The sequence below is a fragment of the Calonectris borealis genome, chromosome 28 (genome assembly GCF_964195595.1).
Source record: "Calonectris borealis chromosome 28, bCalBor7.hap1.2, whole genome shotgun sequence".
Classification (NCBI taxonomy): domain Eukaryota; kingdom Metazoa; phylum Chordata; class Aves; order Procellariiformes; family Procellariidae; genus Calonectris; species Calonectris borealis.
In genome coordinates, this window is record NC_134339.1 from 587667 (window position 1) to 607858 (window position 20192).

Sequence of the window (20192 nt, forward strand, 5' to 3'; positions counted from 1 at the left end):
AAATATCACCTGGCCGTCGAGCTCAGTAATCGTGAAGACGTCTCCTTCTCACCTCTCCAGGGCCGGGTGCTTTTCCCCATAAGCAGGTACGACTTTAGCTGAGCAGGGAAGGCGCTGTCTTGCCAGGGAGGAGGTGGGTGGCCTGCGCTTGTACTTGTGACTGCCTGAGCAGCCTCACGGTCGCTGCCCGCTGGTGCAGCCTGCGAGACTCTTTCCTCCCGCTCCTCTGCAGAGGAAGCTGTAATTAAAGGACTGCTTGGCAGCGAGGCCAGAGCCTTCCCAAGTCCGCGTGGGACTTGCTGGCCGGGGTGGTGCTGCCTCAAAGCCGAGGTTCCCCTTTGCAAACCTCCCCCTCCGCTCCAGGCACGCGAAGCCGTCATAACTCGCAGCAGTTGCCACCTTATTTAGCTGCTAGAAGTTAAAACCTGGTTGTCCTTCGCTGGTGTGGATGGCTCGGTGCCTGCTCGCTCGCTGGGGAAGTGACATCTCCTCCTCTTGCTCCCTCTGGTCGGGTCCGTGGCTGGCCAGGTATCTCCTCATCAGCCATGCAGCAGTAATTCTGTCAGAAACACCCTGCACCTCCTAACCAGTAGCCATTAGAGATGTCAAGTGTGTTACGTTCTCTAGGAAGACGTTGTATGATGTGTATATTGTAAGCCTGCTTCGAGGTAGGATGTTTTTAATATGGCCAGTACTAAAAAAAAAGAAAAAAAAAAAAAAGAAAGAAAAAAAAAAAGAAAAAAAAAATGATGGGTCCATGACTTCGTTATTGAACCTGACTCTGTGCAATGCAAACAGTGTTGTGAGACGGATTAACAGGCTGGGCATGCTCCTTCCCGCGAGGGAGGCGGCCCGTCGGGATGTACATACCTGCGCCCGCCCTCGCCTCCCGCCTCTGCCCCCCTTCCCAAAGGTGGGAGCTTCACTACAAGCGCCCGAGAACCGCGTCAGGGCCTGCGCCTTCCCCGGGGTAGGTTTTCTGCTGTGGGTACGGCATCTCGGGGCCTTTCTGTATATAGGTGGCAATAGTGGAAATTAATTGGAATTTGAAAGAAGCAAAGCTGTGCACCTGGCTATGGAAAGAGCAGGACTTGACGGCAGGCCTTGCTCGGCCGAGGTAGGCACCTCCTTGCTGGCTCTTCCCTGGAAGCGTCTGTTTTTACTACTATTTTGTTACGCAGATTCTCTTCCCAAATCCACCCTTCCTGCCGTCACCCCCAAGGTAGGTCTGGCAGCTTGTCCTGTCAGGGAGAGAGAGGAGTCAAACTGAACTACACCTGAGCAACTTTTGTTCTTACGGCTTTTATGCAGTTTGATGCAATTCTGGCTTTTGTAGATAGATGAATGTAATTCATTGTTGGACATGCCTGTTTCCAAAAGTATGAGACATTCTGTTGTACCACGTCACCTTCTGAGCAGAGCTGGGACTGTCTCGACTCCAGTGCTGTATTGATGAATGTATCCGATGCTCTCGTTCAGTGTTCACACTCCGCTTTTGGCCAGCTTTGTGATTTGTAAATAGGAAATCAATAAAGACATTCAGGTTGTCTTTACAAAAGTTTCTTCATGATTTGAAGAGAGCTGATGGCCCGCCGGCATGTCAAGGGGAAGGCGGAGGGGGAACTTGTGCCGCAGCTCGGCCCTTCTCCCCCAGCCAAGGGTGCGAGGTCCTCGGCCTCCCCCTCTGCGTGGCACGAGCCGGGAGAAAGGCAGATCGCCGCTTGGGAAGCCCAAACCCTCCGGGGAACACGGTTATTACGGAACCTGTGTTTCTCGGGGGGGGGGAGCGCAGGAGGGTGCTGAGTGGGCGTTATCCCCTCCCTGTGCACAGTAGCTTTAGCCTCTCATTTTATGACTGAATTTCTTTAACCTCCATTGAAGGTGTTTGACAATTAAACATGCACTAAAAGCTGCCCTGGCCTTTGCAGAGGTCAGTCCGGCTCTTTGAAAGCGGGGACCTTGCTGTGAGGGAGGTGTAGAGGGCTGTTCCCCTGCCCTCTCTGCGCAGGCAGGACTGGAAGGCAGTTCCCAGCGCGGAGGGGCTGTAAGTGGTGGGTGGTGGAGCAGGGACGAGGGATGGGCTCTGCCTGCGCCCCCACAAAGCACCTTTCAGCAGCTCCTTGGTGAGGTGCCCGGAGGGAGCAGCGGGGCCGTGTTAGAGCCGCCTGGTGAATGTGATCCCCTGGGCCAGGGCTGCTGTGGGCAGCTTCCAACCCTTGGCCAGCCCCTGCTGGAGCACTTTACTGGGGGCAACAGCCGGGACCTCAGCCTTGCCCCTCTGCTGTCCCCCCATCGTACGCATCAGCGCTGCGCTCGAGGAGGCACAAGGTCCTGTGGCAGTGGCTGGATCTCACCTGGTTCAAGGTGTAGTCCTGTCCTTCCTCCTCCTCAGCAGCGAGGCCGAGGGCTCGCCCACCCCCATCAGGGCTGTGGTCCTTCAGAGCCCTGCTTGTGTCAGAGCACTGGGCTCCAGCTGGGAACTGCCCCCCCCACGCCACTGACTTCCCCGCTCCTCGGCTTTTTACAGGAACATCCTCAGGGAGAGCCAGGCTGGGCAGGGAGATGCCTGGAGCCATTAGCCTCACTGCTGCTCCCCTGACCGCCCCCAGCCTTTCCTCCTCCTGCTTCACATGAAAAAGAAACGAGGGGCTGTATTTTTAGCTCTGTACCATTTAGCAGCAGCAGCAAAGGCCTGTGCGCTAGCGGGGGAGCCGCCCTCTGCTAGGGACGGCCACGGAGGGGCTGAGGCAGCTCCCACCCGGGGACGGGGAACCCTCTGCTAGTCAAGCCTCGGATGAAAAGGGGGTGCTCAGCTGGTGTCCCACCCTCAGGGCCATGCAATCAAGCGCAGAAGAAAGCATAGGGTTTTGAAGATTTTTTTAATTTTATTTTTTAATTGTTTTTATTAAAAAAAAAAAGCCCCTAAATTCTATGGCTTCCAGGAAGCATCAGAGAAATTTAAATGCCATTTCTGTACACTTTGTTTTAAAGCAGTAACTAAACTCGCAATGGAACAAACACTCTCACGTACAATCTCAGTATTTGGACTCCTTGCTGGAAGGACAGTAAGTCCCGGGGGCCGTGCTGCCGTCCTCGGCTGCCCCCGCGGCCCCGCTCGCAGCTGCCGGCAGCACAGGGTGCGCAGACGGAGCCCGGCAAGCGGCCGCGTCCCTTCCCCTCCGCGGCTCCTCTTCGGCCTCCACTTGGGTTGGTCTGAGCCGATGCTCTGAGAAGGGGCCACTTCCAGTGAAAATTTAAGGCGATTTTAAATTTTGTTTGTTTGTTTGTTTGCCTCGTTGGGGAAACAAGGCCAAACATTGCTTATCACCCCCCACTGCGGCCAGGGGACGCAGCAGCAGCTGGGACTGCCTTGGCTGCTGCGGCCCCTCCTGCCCCGCTGCAGCCCCGGAGAAGCCAAAGCCAGGGTCAATTCTGAATTTAGGAAGAGGGGCCACAGCGCAGTGCCCTCCCCAGAGCCCCCGTGTGCAGCCATGGCCTGTGAGTGCCCAGGCAGGGCAGGGTGACCCTCCCCCTGCCCCCCACCCTGAGGCCAGCGCAGCCCCTCCCGTGTTTCGGGGCCTCCAGCCCCCCAGAGATGGGTCAGTTTGGACAAATGTTTCGAAGCAGCCACAGATGCTCCCATTCCCACCTCCCCCCAAAAGCCTCAGCACAGCCTCAGCCCCTCTCTTGGGGCAGAACAACAGGGTTTTGGTAAAGGTAAGTGTGCCCCCCCAATGTGTCATGATCAATAAACACAACAGCGCACAGGTTCAGTCACATGGGAAAGCTGCAGTGCCCGGGGGGTGGCGAGGAATGGGGGGGTGTGGGTGGGTGCGTGGGTGTGTGTCGTGTCCCTGTGTTTGTGTGTAAGTTGCAAAAAATCCAGTTTCCCCCTGCCCCAGGATCAGGTGGGAGGGTGCCACGCCAGCAGCTCCAGCAGCGCTGGACCACCGTGACGCCCTTCGCTGTCCGGCTGTGCTCACCGCGTGCCTCCGTGCCTGCCCACAGTGCCGCCCGCCCCGGCCATGGCCCACGCTGCGCCCGCTGCCACCCCAGGGCCCTCGGGGGGCTCAGACACGTGGCAAACAGTCTGTAAAACCAAAGAGGCCGATAAAACGCTGCCACGCAGCCATGGCGCTGCCCCTGGGCTGCTGCAAACACCTAAAGCTGTGGTAGAAACACATCCAGCCCTAAGACATCCCAGCGCCAGAGAGGAAGCTGCTTTGCTTTTCTACCGTGCTCTGCTGCCTCCCCTCACGGGTCCCGCTGGTCTCAGCCAGGCAGCGCTGGCAGTGGCCGGGGCAGTCCAGTGCCCGGCCGTCCCTGTCTCCGTGTCCCCCAGCTCCCAGGAGTCACTGACCTGTTCCTGGCAGGACCAAACGTCACCTGTATTGCTAGCAAAAGTGCATCGTAAAATGAACTGTAAACGCATTTCCTCCCCCCCGCCACCCCCGCACACACCCCAGCACTTCTCACCGTACCGGAGACGGCGCTGCTCATCACCAAAGGCATTAACGAAGGAGGGGGGGAACCCAACGGGGGACGCGGACTTGGGGGGGGCCTAAAGGAACAATTCAGTAACACTGAAGATGACGGTCAAAGACTGACGACTCAGCACTCTGCACCGAGACTCACTTTAAATTAACTTAAGAGACAAAGAAGCAACAGAAAAAAAAAAAAAATTTCCTCCTTAGCCCACTGCTCTTGAAATTGTCTTCTGCTTCTTCTGACAGCGACGGTTCAGAGTCTGTAGAGTTGATCCCCATTTTCAAACTAGTTATAGACTCAAAAGCAAGTGACGCTGTGGATTTGTTTCGGTTTGTTTCTTTTTTTTTTTTTCTTTTCTTTTTGACGGACGCAGGAACTCAGCAAAGTCGGGCTTGGTTCGAGTAAACGGCCACGCGCTGGGCGAGTGGCGGAGGAAAGGACAAGCAGTTTGGGGAGGCCCCGCTCCCCGCCTGCGCGTGGGGCGCTGGGGGAGGCCGTCCGGCTCGGCCCCCCCCGTCCCCGTCCAAACCGAGGGGCCACCGCCGCCGGCTCTGCAGGTCAAGATCCAGCCACGGCCAGAGGGAGAGGAGCCATCGCGCACGCCGCTCCACCCGGCCCCGGCAGCTCACTTGCGACGCTTGGTGGTTTTCCTCTTCCTTCTCTTGAAGAAACAGCAGCACCTGGGGACGAAGGGGACCCTGTCAGCGCCCGGGCCTGGGCACAGACAGGCTCAGCAGCCCCATGGTCAGGGCAGAGCCGGTGCCAGGGGGGACGAAAACCCCTCAGCATCTTGGTGAGCCCCACATGGGCAGAGCAGCTCTGGGAAGTGCCTCCGTACACGATAGGGGCTGGAACAGGAGCACCGCGATGGCCACAGCGAGTGACACGGACCAGGGTGACACCGGCCATGGCACACAATGCCAACCACAGCAGATGCCAGTGGCCGGAGCGCGGGCCAGGCAGGGGCTCCTGGAGAGGGAATGGCCCCATATCCATGCCTGCCCCTCTGCGCTGGCTTTGGGGAGGATGCATGAGCCCCGGGGCTGGGTAGGGCGAGGTGGGAAGGGGCTGGGGGTGGCAGTGGCCCTGCAGGGACACCCCTCGTGGGGTCCCAGGGGAGAGCGGTGGTTACTCGCTCTAGAGCTGGGCTGTTCCTCCCCGGAGGGGGCTGGACAAGGCATTGCAGGGCAGCTGCCAAAACCCACATCCATCCCAGGCCTGGCGAAGGGGAGACAGCGGGGCTGTGTCCTTACTTTGTATCATCTGTCACCTCCACCTCGGTGGGGGCTGTGATGGGGGCGTTCGAATGTCCTGCTGTCGGGTCGTCCGTGTTCAGCTCTCCATTGGTGGAGCTCATCACCTGGGGAGAGGCGAGCGTCAGCGCGGGGCAGCCCGCGGGGCACGGGCCGGTCCTCACCCTCGTCCCCTGCCCCGTGGCAGCTGTGCCCCAGGGAGGTGCAGCCCCAGGAGGCAGCTGCGCGAGCCGGGAGCACCGAGGTCCCCACGCAGGGCAGCAGGACGGTGCCCTTGCCCAGACAGCGGTGCTCAGCCATGGTGCTGAGCACGCCCGAGCAGCCCCATTGCACAGAGGGGTTTGGTCACCTCAGCGTCTCTGGGAGGATCCCGGCTGCTGGGAACCTCTGCACACCCCACCGTGAGAGGGGCTTACTGGCAGCCAGCTCCAACGTGCCCAGGAGACACAGCCCCGCGAAGTTGTTAGCTCCGAGAAGACGTTGCCATGGCCGAGCGACTGGACACAGCTCTTGCTCCCCAGCCCCAAGCCCCAACACTGCTGGGCCCTGTGGGACTCAGCCCAGCGCCCACCCCGCGGGCTCCTGCCAGCCTTGAGGTGCCCCGGAGCTCGCCGGGGCGAGGCTGTGTGCGCTGCCGGGGCCGGGAGGAGATCCAAGTCACCAAAGCAAGGACGGGGTTGGCATAGGCAGCTGGGACTTGCCTGAAACCCCCCTCCTGCGCCCGCTGCCCCCAGGCAAAGCCAGGAGCTCCCTGGGGATGTGCAGGCCAAAGGATTGCCAAGCTGCTCGTCCCCGGCGAGGAGGCTCGGCCTTACCCAGGCTCATGGAGGAGCTGCCATCCGACAGCCACAGTGCCCAGCTGGCAGGGCTACGTCAAGCTACAGCCCCCGAAACAAGCCCGGAGACCCCTGTGAGTCACCAACACCCCCCCCTGCAGTGCCGGGCGCAGGCGGAGGACGGGGTGGGGGGTTTGCAGAGCGAGAGCAGGGAGCAGCCGCCGTGGCAGGGAGGGGACGTGGTATGGGAGGAGCGGGGCAGAGCGTGAGCTTGCCCCACGGTCTGCCCCAGCCTTGCGACGGCAGCGGCGTTGAGCCTGGGACCGAGCACCACAGAGATTCACCACGGAGCAGCGGGAACGAGTAGCAGTGGCGGGGACGGAAGCAGAGACGGAGGAAGCAGCGCAGGCCCAGCCGGGGGGGACCCACCATGGATGCCCCACCATCTGCGCGGGCTGGACCCCACCAGCCTGAGGGGGTCCGAGTGGTGGAGGGCAGAAGACTGCGAGGGCGGCGAGCACGTGGCCGACGGCGCAAGTGCAGGACCAAGGCGGGGAGACGAGGCTGAGGACTGCCCAAGGAAAGGGAGGAGAAGCAGGGCTCGAACCCGTCGCCCCAGTCAAACAAGGAGGCACAGGGAAGTCCCCACGTGGGATAAGGGTCTGGCACCGCTGGGACGAGCGGCACTGGGGGCAGTGCCGCTGCTCGTGCCACTGCATGGCACAGAGCCAGCGCTTCATCCATCTCTAACCGCCCTCCGAGTTCCACCGGCAGCACCAAGGGAGCCCGGCAGCCCCTGGGAAGCAGCGCCAGCCTCGTCTGCGAGCCCTGAGCACCACGCACCACGGGGACAGGGCAGCACAGCCCCTGGGTCCACATGTTGCAGCCTAGGCAAGACCCTGGGCATGCGCGGCCCCGATGCCGCCCTGGGGTGGGGGAGCGGGGCTGATCCCCTGGCATGGCCGGCAGACACACGTCGGCTTGGGCAGGTCGCGTGGCGCAGGTTGGCTCTGCTCCCTCCCGCGCCCGCCCCTGCCCTCGGCGCGTGGTTGCATGTACCTGGACGGACCCCCCGAGCCTGCCGGCTGCCAGGTGAGCTCCCAAAGGCTCCTCGGCAGGCTGCCCACTGGCCTGAGGATCCCACAACTCCGTCCCCTCGGGTGGCTGCTCGCGACAGGCAGGAGGAACAGAATGAAAAGAAACAAAAGAAAAGAGGAAGAATGGGGAAGAGAAGGGAGAGGTGGAGGGAAGGGGCAGGGAGAAGAGTGGCAAAGGGAGTCGAGAAAATAAGACATGCAAAAGCAAAAACATGACCGGAGCAGCTCGAGTTTGTGATTGTGGAGGGCGCTCGCACAGCACCATCCTGGCGGCTCCCCAGAGCGGTCCCTGTGGTGACACCGTGGGTCTGCATCCTCCCTGCCACATACATGCACACACGCAACCCCCAGCAACGGAGCTGGGCTCTTCCCCCGCACCGGGCATGTCCTCTCCGGGCAGCTGAGGGCACGCTGCCCTGCAGAGCACAGCCAGCCCTGCGCAGGGCCAGTGGCTGTGTTTCGGAGTATGCTGGGCAGCAGCGCCGCTCGCTGCATGGAGAGATGCAGCCAGGCTGAGGCGACGCCGCTGGCCTCTCTCCTGCGAGCGCAATGTTCCGAGGCCGATGTGGATCTTTGCGGGGCGACTGCGAGGAAGCGAGCTGTGCTGCTCCTCGAGGGCGCCGGGCTCCTCAGCTGTCCGACAGCAGGGCAGCACCCTGCTGCCAAACCCTTGCCACTGTGAGCATGGCACAGCCCCTCTGCATCCCCAGGTTGGAAACTGCTCCCATGCTGTGGGAATTTTGTGCTTTGCTTTTCCCACTGCCCTAGAGAAGGGATGTTGAACACGGCATTTCTTGGATGCTGGAGGCAGAGAGCAGATCTTACTGGGAGCAAGTTCCCAGGAACGAGCCAGAGGCGCTTTGAAGACGTTGCCCTCTCCCTAAGGAAGCGCTGCCCAGCCACCGGCCAGCGAGAGCCAAGGCTGTTCCAGGCTCCCCACGCTCGGCCGACAGCAGCACCGCTAGGCCGATACATGGGTGAGGGAAGACAGGGCGCTGCACCCTCAGCTCCAGCCCGTTTGCAGGTGCTCTGCTCCCCGTGGAGGTTCAAGGCAAGAGGACGACGGTCTGTACGGGACCGCTGGGGAAACGCGTGAGGTTTGCTCCTGATGGCAGCGGTCCCAAAGCCGTGTTTCCTGCACCAGGGTAGGACAGGCCACAGCACTGGAGAAGGGCCAGGCAGCCCAGCCTCTTTCCCACAGCGACCCAAGCAGGGTGCTGCCTGCACAGCTCTGCCCGACTCCCTGCCCCGGGCTGCTCGCGGCTCGGCCCCGCGTGCCCTGCCGGTTCCCAGGGCAAAGTCAGCCCCTCTCTCCAGCACGGGACCACATGCTGCCAAGCTGCCCCACAAATCCCCCCCAAGGCCCATGTTGGGGCTCCCCTCCCTTGTCCCGTGTCCCCATTCCATTGATGAAAGTGGCACCGCAAACAGAGCAGCAAGTTACTGCCGTGGGGACGCGGCACCAGGGACATTGTCCTTAGCGCAAGGTGGCTCAGCCTGTACCATGCCCACACCCACCGGCCAGTGCTAAACCCCGCAGCTTGCTGGCTGAAGCCCAGGCCTGGCACTTCCCCGCTGTGCTACAGCCTCCCACGGCTCCTTCCTCCTGCTTCTGCCAGGCCGCCTGGCCCCAGGGACGCTGCCCTGGTCCCCCTGCTAGCCACAGACCCAGACCTGCAGGGAGGAAGCCCTCCCACAGACAGCACTGGGGAAAAAAGGATGCCCCAGTCCCTGCCTCCATCCAGAGGCCCCGCTGGGCTCTGAGTCTGTGGAGCAGAAGCCCGAGCTGTGCACGACCACGGTCCCGTGCCCGGCCGGGCCAGTGCCGCCGCCACTCACCTGGTGTTTGGTGTGTGGCTGTGCTTTGTCTCTGTTCGGGGGCTGCACCTGCACCTCGCTGTGCATCGTGCCGATGGGGGTGGGCTGGGGACACGACAAGGACAACATCAGCCGCAGCACAGCAGCCCTCCCGCACCCCCTGATACAACCTCTGGCCAAACATGCAAAACACCCCAGAACTGGGGCCCGATCCCAGCCCCCACCCCCACCCTAGCAGCTCCACGCTTGGTGTTTGGCTGCAGCGAGCCCACGGAGGGTGCCCATGGCAGAAAGCGAGGTGCCAACTCGACTGCTGGGTTCCCCTTAGCTCCAGGAGCTTCAAATTTGTGTCACAGCTTTAACTCATCAGCACGACAGCCCCAGCTTGGAGCTGGCTAATGGCATCTGCTGAGGACTGGTGGAGCTGATCTCTCGGGCACGGATGTGTGTGGCAGGGATGACTGCCGACCTGCATCCTCCCTGGCTGCTGCCGCAGACCACGCTGACTCCCCACCACGCTGCCCACCGCCCTCCGGGCGCCCTGGGGCCCAGCACCCTCTGCTCGTCCCCGCTCCCTCGCCACTCACCAGCGGTTTCCCTGCCCAGTCGTATTCATAGTCGAACACGTAACCATTCCTCTCGAACAAGTCTGTGAAGAGCTTCCGCAGATAGTCGTAGTCAGGCTTCTCGAAGAAATCCAGCCGCCGCACGTAGCGCAAGTATGTGGCCATCTCCTCTGCGGGGACAGAGCGGGCTCAGTTGGGGCAGAGGGACAAGATGCCAGGCCAGCGGGCTCTGGGGCCAGGCTGGGGACAGGGACAGGCCATGCAGAGTGCCCTCACCTGGGAAGTTCTCACAGAGCACCTCCACTGGAGTGGCTCTTTTGGTGTCGCCGATCTTCTGATACCTCTCCTTTAGCGTGTCAGCCTGGCAGAGACAAGGAGCAGGTCAGCATGAGGGCCAGGCACGTCCCCGGCCGCGGGGAAGGCACTGGGTGCCGTCAGACCATGAATGGTTTCTTGGTCCCCCTTCTCCAGGTAACAGTGAGAGCTCATTCCCAGGGAATCCCCTCACCCAGGGCAGGTCTGGAAGACGAACACTGGGGAGTGCGGTTCCAGGACAGCCACTGTGAGAGCAGCTGGGATACCCACAAAGCGGGAGGGACACAGAGAGGGGGGACGCTTACAGCCACTCAGCACAGCACAGAGTAACAGCCCCAGCAGCTGGTGGGGTGCCAACCCTCCAACACCCCAGGGGCCAAAGCTTTCCCCTCCCCACACCCTGATGCTGCCCAGGCCAGGGCAGAGCCAGACCCACAGGGCAGCCGTGCCCAGGGACAGCAGGAGCTGGCAGTTACCTTGAGGCCTTGCCAAGGGAGGCTCCCGCGGAGGAAATACATAAACATATGCCCTAATGCTTCCAGGTCGTCCCTGCGGCTTTGTTCTGCACCGAGAAAAAAAAGAGACATGGGCACATTCCCACTACAGCCACCTTCCCTGTCCCTGCCAGACCCTGCAGCACCCCAAGTCCCCTGCCAACATCCCAGGCTGAAGAGCAGGAGAGGCAGTTTGTCCCCAGCCCCACCTCTGGCGGGGGGGAGCTCGGACCATGCAGTTCCCTTCCCCTTCCCTTCTGGCCGAGAGGCAGGGCTGGCCGCACAGCACGCACATACCTTTCCCGAGGTGGGTGTTGATGCTCATGTAGCGTGCTGTCCCTGTCAGGCTCTTGTGCTCTCGGTAGGGGATGTGTTTTTTGGTCTCGGGGTCAATATACTCTTTGGCCAGGCCAAAATCGATGATGTGGATGGTGTGTTGCCGCTTGCTGCCCGGCCGCCCCACCAGGAAGTTCTCTGGCTTGACGTCTCTGTAGATCAGGCTTTTGGTGTGGACGTACTCCATCCGTGTGATCTGGGGGCAGAAGGAGATGTCAGCACCACGGCAGAGACGCACCTTGCGTCTTGCACGCATGTCTGCACCCTCCTCCCCTGGGCCCGACTCTGCTCCGATTGCCTCGCCCCAGCCAGCAACCCTGCTCCCCTCAGCCTGAATGTCACCCTGGGTCGAAAGGACAGGCACAACAGGTCCTCCAGCCCTGGGAGACAACCGCAGTCCGACCGCATCTCAGACACGCAGCCAGAGATGCTCAGCTGTGCTCAGAGAGGAGCTGCGTGGAGGTGAGGGAGAGCCCTCCTACCTCAGGGAGAGGGTGAGGTATGGAGGGAGGCTGTCTGGGATGTGCCAGCAGGCAGTGTCTCCTGCGGCCTGCCGGGCACTGGCTCACCGCTCCTTCCCCTCCCTTTCCCTGCGGGGTCCCCACACAGCCTGACCGCCGTGACCGCGCATCACCCCACTCTCCTGGGGCGGTTTGCGGCCAGGCGGGCCGGGGTGAGCCATGCAGAGCCGGAGGTGAGGCGGAGGTGCTGTGCTCACCAGCTGGATCGCGATCATCAGGACGGTTTTGAGCGTGAAGGTCCGATCACACAGATCAAAGAGATCTTCTAGGCTGGGTCCCAGCAGCTCCAACACCATGGCGTTGTACTTCCCGCAGGGGCCAAAGTAGTAAACCTGAGGAATTCCTTCTGCAAGAGACGGAGCAGAAGCTGTCAGGGGTTGCAACAGGGCTGAGCAGCACACGGCCATGCTGTCACGGCCATGCCATTGCTGGAGCCGGGACGGGGGGCTGCAGATGGGGGGATGTTTCTGCACTGCCCTCCCTCCGCGCTGCAGACAGCCTGGCTCTGCTCTTGGCAGGAGGGCGAAGGAGGCAGCTCCATCTGCATCCCTGACTGCTGCGGGGGAGGTGGGGGGAAAGAACTAAATAAAAAGGGATCAAAGATTAGACGTAGTTCTGTGTAAAATCGGCCTCTCCCAGCTGAGCAGATGGGCAGGAGTTGCTCATGCAGGGAGTCAATTTGCAGAGTCATATTTATAGGAAGCCTCCCTTTCCTAGCCGTGTGGCCATGAGCAGCAGCTCAGCCTGGCCCCATACCTGCATTGCCGAGCTGTTTGTAGAACCGATACTCCAGGTGCAGCTGGGGGGCCCGGGATTTTATGGGTTCCTTGGAGGAGAGAAGGAGAACGGTTAAGGCTGTTGTAGGGAGCAGGATGTTAGGGAGGTCTGGGTGTCAGACACCTCCTTCACATGCTGGCAGCAGCTGGACTGAGAGCATTTGGGGTTGAGAAAAACTGGTATGAAAAAATGGAGATGAAGCCTCAGGGGACGATGAGAGAAAATCAGCCCATATGGGAGCCAGATCCACCCCCTCCAGAGAGATCCGGGTGCTGGGATAGACATTAATGGGAGCAAGTATCAGTGGGGACCACCCTCTCCTGGTGGCCTCTACCGCTGGCACCAGCTGAGCGCAGCACAGGCCACAGTGAGGTCCTGGAGGAGCGAAGACCCAGCTCTTCTCTCCCCGGGCCCAGATCACCCCACCTGCAATCACGTGCTTTGCCTGCCCTCAATTCCTAGCAGTGAGCGCAGCTCCCCGCGCGGCCACCCATCCATCACCTATCGCAACCCCCTCGGCTCGACCCACTCAAACAGCCTGGGGAGGGTGAACAAGCTCCTTCCCAGGTGGCCTGAACATCACCGCCTTGACCACGGAGGGACTCACCAATTTGATAGCTACGTATTCGTTGGTGTAGAGGTTCTTTCCTGTAGGGAGAGACATGAAAAAGGCAATTGAAAGCAAGTGAGCCTTTGCATTAACCCCACTTCACACCCTGAGGGTTCCTGGGCTGCAGAACATCCCGAACAGGTTTGGTGGCTCCCACAACACATAAACAGGCCTCGAGGCATGAGCGGGAGCAGGAGTTGGGAAGTGCAACAGTGGGGAGTTACAACACGCCTGTTAATTACCCCCAGATGGGGTATGTGGATTCCTCTGGGATGGGCAGGCTGTGGGGGGGGCTGGAGCCAAGTCTGCTGGGTTGGGGCAGTGTCCCAGTCCAGGCCTGCAGGGATGTGACTGGCCAAGGCAGGAACAAGGCTCGGACTTGCTGTTTCTCCCAGTCACATCCCTGCATGGAGAGGGGCCGCCCTGCTCTGGGAGGGCTGTCCAGAGAGGGCGATGCTGCTCTGTGGGCAGCGGGACCACGCAGAGGGTGGCAGGGAGGAAGGACGCCCAAGAGCACTGGGGCAGCGTGAGGCATTGCAGCTGGCAGTGGTTCGAAGACACCACAGGTAGGTGGAAATCCCTTCCCCAGAGCTGGGGTCACTCCTGGGGATGGCGCGTGCACGTGTGCGTGTGTGTGCCCACGCGTGCAGCTCAGCCTCATCTTTCGGGATGCTCCCACGCACCCACCCGAGGGTGCAGAGGAAGCCGGGAGCAGACCCACAGCATGGCCCAGACTGTAAAAGGAGGAGCTGAAGGCACTGATGTGCTGTGGGGAGGGCCAGACGACTGCCTCCAAGTGAAAGGGCAGCCGTGCCACCCCAAAACCCTGTAAATGATTTCCTAGAGAGCTCAGCACCTTCACGGGAGTTTTCACACCCATAACTACAGAAAAGTTGAATTAACGGTGTCTGCACATCACCCTACTCACCCCAGAGAGCCAGGGGGGCATGAGGAAGGTGTTACACCCGGGAAGCGTCAGTACAACCTCTGCCCCAGGTCCGTAAAAGCAAAAGTTAAAGAGGTTTGCAGAAATATCGAAGTGCCCCTTCTGCCAGAGCCCTCCGGGACACCAGGGAGATGGGAGTTAACCGGAGCACGTCCCCTTCCACGGCACGCAGAGCCAACAGACACGCGATCCCACTGCCTGGCTCGTGCGTATCTGATGGAGCTGCATCTGTCTCCTCGGATTTTCTCCAAGCAATTTGCTCAGGGAACAAGCTCCTCCTGGCATAAGATTTCATCTGCTCCGACTGCTGCTCTCCACCTGAAGCAGCAATAAATCCTTGCCGGGTGACATCAGAGCCAGCTGCTGAGCGCCAGAGTCGGCAGCAGGATTACGGGAAGAGGGATGAATGGGAGATATTAATGGAGCGGCTCCTCCCAGGGATGGGCTCTGCAGCCAAGGAGGGGCTCAATCCTGCTGCCTCACTGACCCGCTCCCATCCCAAGGGACCTCCGCCAAGCCACCGTGTCTCCTGTCTCTGCAAAACCAAATCCCTTCACAGCGATTCAGAAGTAGGTGATTAGGGAGGGAGAAATGTCTGGCTAACACAAGTGTATGCCAGACCCAGGATTTCTGGCCCATCACAGACCGACATTTCCTGTGGAGGAGGTGGGACATCCCCCAGACCCATGCATGGCTCCAGAGAGTCCAAGGAAACCTTCAGTTCATTGGGAACTTGATCGGGGCAGGGAAGAACTGAAATGCCAATGGACCCCAGTGCAGGCCCCTTGCCCCTGTCACGAGCACGGTCACCTCCCAACGACTTAACGGGGAGAGAAGGCAGCAAGCCGGCAGGGAGGAGAAGCGCGTGCAGGCAGCTTATCTTCCACACACCAGGACCTCTGTGTTTTGCAAATAATCGCAAGGGAGAGCAAAACAGCCCCACGTGCCGGCCGGGATGCAGGGGCAGGCAGAGCCCAGCCAGGCATGGCCCTGCCTGTGACAACGGCACAGGGTCCCCACGTGCTCCCTGGCTAAGGTGGGCTCCAGCCTCAGGGTCGTACGGTTCTGTCCAAAAAAAATCACTGCCGCCTTCAGGGCAGTAATGTGCAACCAGAAAACTCACAGCTGGATTTTCCCTGAGGTTAGGCTGGGTCTGAAAAGGGAGAAAAAACCCACGGCAGGATACCTGCCACCCTGCCAGAGGGGCACTGCAAAACCAGCCCAGCCCAGCAGGGAGACAGAAGGGGAGGAGGCAGGAGCATCTCCAGCAGGGCTGTGCTTGGAGGGGTCCACCCCGTCCCTGTTACGTGGCATCTGTCCTGTTCCCACCACGCTGGCCCCTCCGTGGCTCGCTGGCACCGAAAGCTACCCGCAAAAACGCTCTGAGAGCTGGCAGCCCTCTCCCAGCCCAAGAAACGAGTCCAAATCATTTGATACCCCCATGGTTCATCCCTTCCTGCAACGATAGAAAAGATGGGGGAGCAGAGAGAGCACAGACCATTGCTGCTGTCTAACCACCACCATCCTCTTCCCCTTGATAAAAAAAAGGTGCAAAGAGCAGAACTGGCCTATCATGAGAAAAAAAAAGCAACAGGAAAGAAAAAGCGAAAGAGCAAAGAGGCAGGGCTGCAGGGTCTGTCCCCTGGCAGCACCTGGCCCATGCCAGGGAACTCCCTGCTCCAGCTCCTGGAGCAGCTCCCACAGCCACCTCCATGTCGCCTGCTCTGCTGAGCGCTCACTAACAATGATAACTTTAACACCTAAAATGTGTTGGAGTCCAAGGACCGCCCCAGGGGAGGACTCAGGCAGGCAGCACTGCAGGATTCACAGAAGAAAAGGTGTTTTGAAAGAAAAAAAGAAGAGAAAAGCAGCAAGATGGGCGGCAGAGGCTTTTGCCCAGCTCAGTGCTGGCAGCACCTCCGAATCCAGCTGCCAGCATCTGCAAGACCGATCAGAGCCGAGCCAAAGCCACCCATGGGAGGAGGCGGCCAGACCTGGGGTCTGTATTGCATTTAAAAGCCGGACGTGGCTTTCTCTTAACCCTGTGCTAACACCCAAATCATCCCCCTCCGAAGGTGAATTTGGCAGCGGTGGGGTCCGGCACCTGCTCCTGCACATCACAGCGGCCCGAGGAGGAGCCGGGCTCCGCGCCGGGCTCCCAATCGGGTCCCCATCCCAGCAGCCTCGCCTGTGCCAGCCCCTCCGCCTGGCGCTGCCCCTCGGTCGTGGCACAGCACCGCACTGACCAGAGCCTCTGCACTACGGCCCTGCCTGCAGCAGGAGCACGGAGTTGTGCCTGGGTGCTGGGACCAGCAATTTGGCTTCTCCAGTCCCCACGCAATGCAGTCGAGGAGCGCGGGAGAAGGCAGCTCTGTGCAACGGCAGCCGGGCACCAGCCCAGCACTGCAAACACCGCTGCCCCGGCGACATAAGCAATGACGGTGCCTTGGAGCATTGGGTTTTAATACCATCGGGGAAAAAAAAAAAAGTTATTTTAGAGTTTGACCTTCCTCTAGAAGAGGCTCTGAAAGACCAAGAGGAAAAACAAGCGTGAGCCGTTAGCAAGGGAGGCAAGAGGAGCAGTTAGCCGGCAGCGCATGGGCTCTTCTCTCCCACAGCCTACTCCAAAGACGCCCGTGAGCCGCCTCCAGCGCCTGGTGGGTCTACCTTGTAGAGGTGGCTGAGCCCTTCGCCATACGTGCACATGTACGGAGGTCTCTGCAGAGCTGAAGACAAGGGTGTCACGTGCAGTGTGCTGACCCCAGCCCGCATTTTCTGAAGGGACCTTTTGTGGCCCTCGAGAAGCAACCCCCCGCGAGTACCCAGGAGGCTGCAGGCCAGGGGTGAGAGCCACAGCTCAAGAGAGCTTAGAAATGTCCCCAGCACTCGCACGTGACCATTCAGCTGGGACATGGCCCCAGCCCAGCTGTAGCAGTGACCTGCTGCTGGCTCATACAGCACACAAGGACCCACCCCCCCCGTTTTCTTCCTTCCAAAATGCTGGTTTTACTTTTGAAAAATAAGTTAATTTCCAGCTTTTAACTTGAAGGAAAACAGCCGCTGTGCTTCCAAGCTGCCATTAGAAATGAATGCACCAGGCTGGGGGAGAGGAGTCAGCACAGGAAAGCTGCAAAAAGCACATTTGCAGAAGTTTATTGCAAGAAGAACAGAGGCAGCAGCCTCTGCCAGGTCCCCATCCCTCGCCGGAGCACCGGCCTTGGGCCAGGCTCAGGAGGGGGCCGTCAGGGAGGCCCCTGCCCAGGCAGGACGGCAGGACAAACAGCAGCTCCCAGCTCCAAAGCATGGCTCCGAGGCAGCCCCAGCACCAGGCAGAGCTCAGGGAAGGGGTGGGCATGCCACACAAGTGCTTTGGGCTCATTTTTGACCTTGTCTGGGTTTTCCTCCTCTCCCCCTACCCTAGCCCACCCCAAAGCACCACCGAGGAGCTGCTAAGAGGGGCCTGCTCCAACAAACCCTCGCCACGAGCAGTACGTGCTGGCCTCGCTCCCGGGGGCGCAGGAAGCTGGCAGAGGCAGCGGGCTGCAGGCTCCCGCCGCTCAGCCGTAGCCCGGTGCCAGGGCACACGAGCCACCAGCCACGCTCCGGTCACCCCCGCTGCCACCAGCTTCCTCCTGCCTTGTGTTTCAGAGGGCAGCATCCAGCCCTGGCACAGAGGTGGGCTGGCTGCAGGCAGGGGGTGCTGCCCAGGGCTGCCTTTGGAAGCCCCAGGAGGAGCTGGGCTGGCGCTCGTCCCCAGCTGCAGGCTGGCAGGGGGGAGGAACAAGCACTTCAGATGTGCTGGTCAGGGCACGGTGCCCTGCCCAGCCCAGGGTGAAGGACCAGGAGGGAACAGGACCCACCACCTGCACGACCTAAACCTGCCCCTTGCTAACCCCCACAGGGCTCCCCCTCGAGCCCCACACACCAGAGGGCTGGGGCAGCCACCCCGCTCCAGCTCCCAGCCCAGCTCTCCAGTTGGAACTGGCCAGCAGTGCCGCCAGACTGGGATGGGGACTGGCACTACATTTGTGTATTGCCCAGGATGTGAACATGGAGGGGTGGGATCCAAGCATGGCTCTGGCAGCCAGGAACTCCTGCCTAAGTCATTCCCCTTCTGACTTCCCACAAATGCCTTATGCCAATTTTTTTTTATTTTATTTTTAAACAAATCACTTTTGATTTTGGACACCTCTGTACCTGGGAGGACACTTGTCTTGATCTGGGGCAGCTGAGCTGAGGCAGGACAGATCAGCACCTGCCTCTTGGCACAGTGGTGAAATTAGGCAAAGTGCTACCTGTTTCAGGAAGACAACTTCATCTTCCTCCATCCCCTACCACTGGGAGCTGGAGGAGTCACCTCCTAGCATGTTTTTGCAAGATTTCCTGTTTTTTTTAATGAAAGAAAAAAGTCCAAAGAAGATTTGGGAGCTTTTAAACACTAAGTTACACTTTGGCTTCTGCAACCAGACTGCCTTGAGGATTGAATACTCCATTCCCAGGGGAAAACTGAGTGTCCAGCAACAACTGGGGAGCATCCCTGCTCATGCCACCACTTCACAGCAGGATCCCTCTGGTCCCTTCCCATTCATCTGCAATTGGAGGAATCCCTACTTTCTGTGAAGTCCTGAAAGCATTCCTGAGCCCTGACGCAGCTCAGAGGCACACCTAAGGAAGAGAGACGCGATTTTAGGAGAAAAGCCACATAGCTGTGGCTTCCACTGCTGTGATGAGATCTTATGCTCAGGTCTTTACCACGTTACGGCCGGGCATTACAGGATGTGACAGAGCAGGAAAACCATGTGAAGGGACTAAAAGCTTCTCTTGCTGGTGGCAAGGACCAAGTCTCACAGTGAGAATCGACTGCTGCAGAGCCCCAGGGCAAGAGCTCACTGCTTGTCCCTTCACTCACGAGCAAACTGAGCCCCAGCGCTCCCAGGTTGCTGCAGCGGCTCCGCTCTGAGCAACCCAGACTGCCAGTTTCAGACACTCCTCAGATTTGTCCACCTCGGTGCTGTCCCTGAAAAGCGGGGGGAGGCCGAGGTAGGGGGTCATGCCAACCCTTAGCACTGAGCACATAAGACAAAGCAACAGCCACGGCCCCAGTTGTTTCAGACTCCTGCCTGGAGCAGGATCTTGGAAGATAGCTCACCCAGAAACACGTACCCACTGTGGGACGTTCACTGGCAAGCAGGGAAAAGGAGGTGGAAGGACACAGGTAGACCCTGCACAGCTCAGAGCCCTCCGTCCACCCCTGCAGGGAGGCATCGCATCTCCTGGGGGTATTCAGATCCACCTGGGTAGTGAAAGGAGCAGCTGGTGCGGCAAAATCCCTAAATACCTCTCCTTCCACAATACCTGGGTCTGGAGGAAGGATCAGAGCTCTTCACGACACCGGGAGAGACAGACCCTCCGTTGCGGAACGCAGGAACCACTTGGCTGGATTTTAAACAGAGCATTTTCCCAAGCTCTGCAATTAAGTGGCAATCCCATCGGGGAGTTCAGAAACAGGACGGTTTAGCCTGGCACCAGCCAGTCTGTCATGCTGGGCAGAGCTAACATTAACTCCCCGCAGACAGAGGCGGCACAGCGAGGTGGGTAAACTCACCCCACCCTCCGCGCGGGTGCCTGAGCCGGGGCTGCCGGCGGCACCTCCCACCTCCTGCTCCTTTTGCACGCAAACAGCCTGCCGAGACGACCACGTTTACTGCAGGTTTAGCTCAGAGCTTGGTTTGAAAAGGCGCTGCTTAAAATATCACGGAGCAACAGGGCCTATGGCTGTCACAGGCTCCCAGCCTGCTCCGGGGACCAGCTCTCTTCCCTCTTCCTAGGGCACAAGCCCTTTCCCAAAGCACTCGCAGCCAAGGCCAATACTCCGCCTGGCAGAGACTCCATCAACACGTCCAACGCGCGTTCCTGGAGACATCCAGACTGCGCTGCTGGCACAGTGGTGCCTGGCACTGCCAGGCCTCTCCCAGCTGCCTGATGCCAACCGAAGAGTTAACAGCTTGCTGAAAGCCTCCTGAGGCATGCCGAGTCCTTGGGAGAGGAGCAACCTACCCACGCTCTAAACGAGAGTTTGCTTGAACCGTTTCCTGATAAACTTGGTTGAAAATGGAAAGTGACCATGGAAGGTGCTTGGGTTTTATTCAGCCCTTTCTCTCTCCCCTGCATAAAATTCTAGGAGAGTCTCTGAAA

At 60.0% G+C, this 20192-nt stretch overlaps 1 protein-coding gene across 4 annotated transcripts in view; it reads right to left on the bottom strand.

Moving 5' to 3' along the window:
• Positions 1-4620: 4620 nt before the first annotated feature.
• The window catches only part of CSNK1G2 (casein kinase 1 gamma 2), a 46107-nt gene continuing 30535 nt past the window's right edge, over positions 4621-20192 (bottom strand). For 3 of the 4 annotated variants that reach the window (XM_075175451.1, XM_075175449.1, XM_075175452.1), the window contains exons 3-12: positions 13049-13089; positions 12421-12490; positions 11862-12010; positions 11105-11339; positions 10790-10875; positions 10275-10359; positions 10020-10168; positions 9454-9537; positions 5742-5848; positions 4621-5168 (exon numbers count right to left, since the gene is read on the bottom strand). In XM_075175451.1, coding sequence (XP_075031552.1) covers positions 5114-5168; positions 5742-5848; positions 9454-9537; positions 10020-10168; positions 10275-10359; positions 10790-10875; positions 11105-11339; positions 11862-12010; positions 12421-12490; positions 13049-13089 — 1061 coding nt within the window. In that variant the 3' untranslated portion in view covers positions 4621-5113. The remainder of the gene's footprint in view (positions 5169-5741; positions 5849-9453; positions 9538-10019; positions 10169-10274; positions 10360-10789; positions 10876-11104; positions 11340-11861; positions 12011-12420; positions 12491-13048; positions 13090-20192) is intronic. The other variant, XM_075175453.1, reaches the window with a different exon arrangement.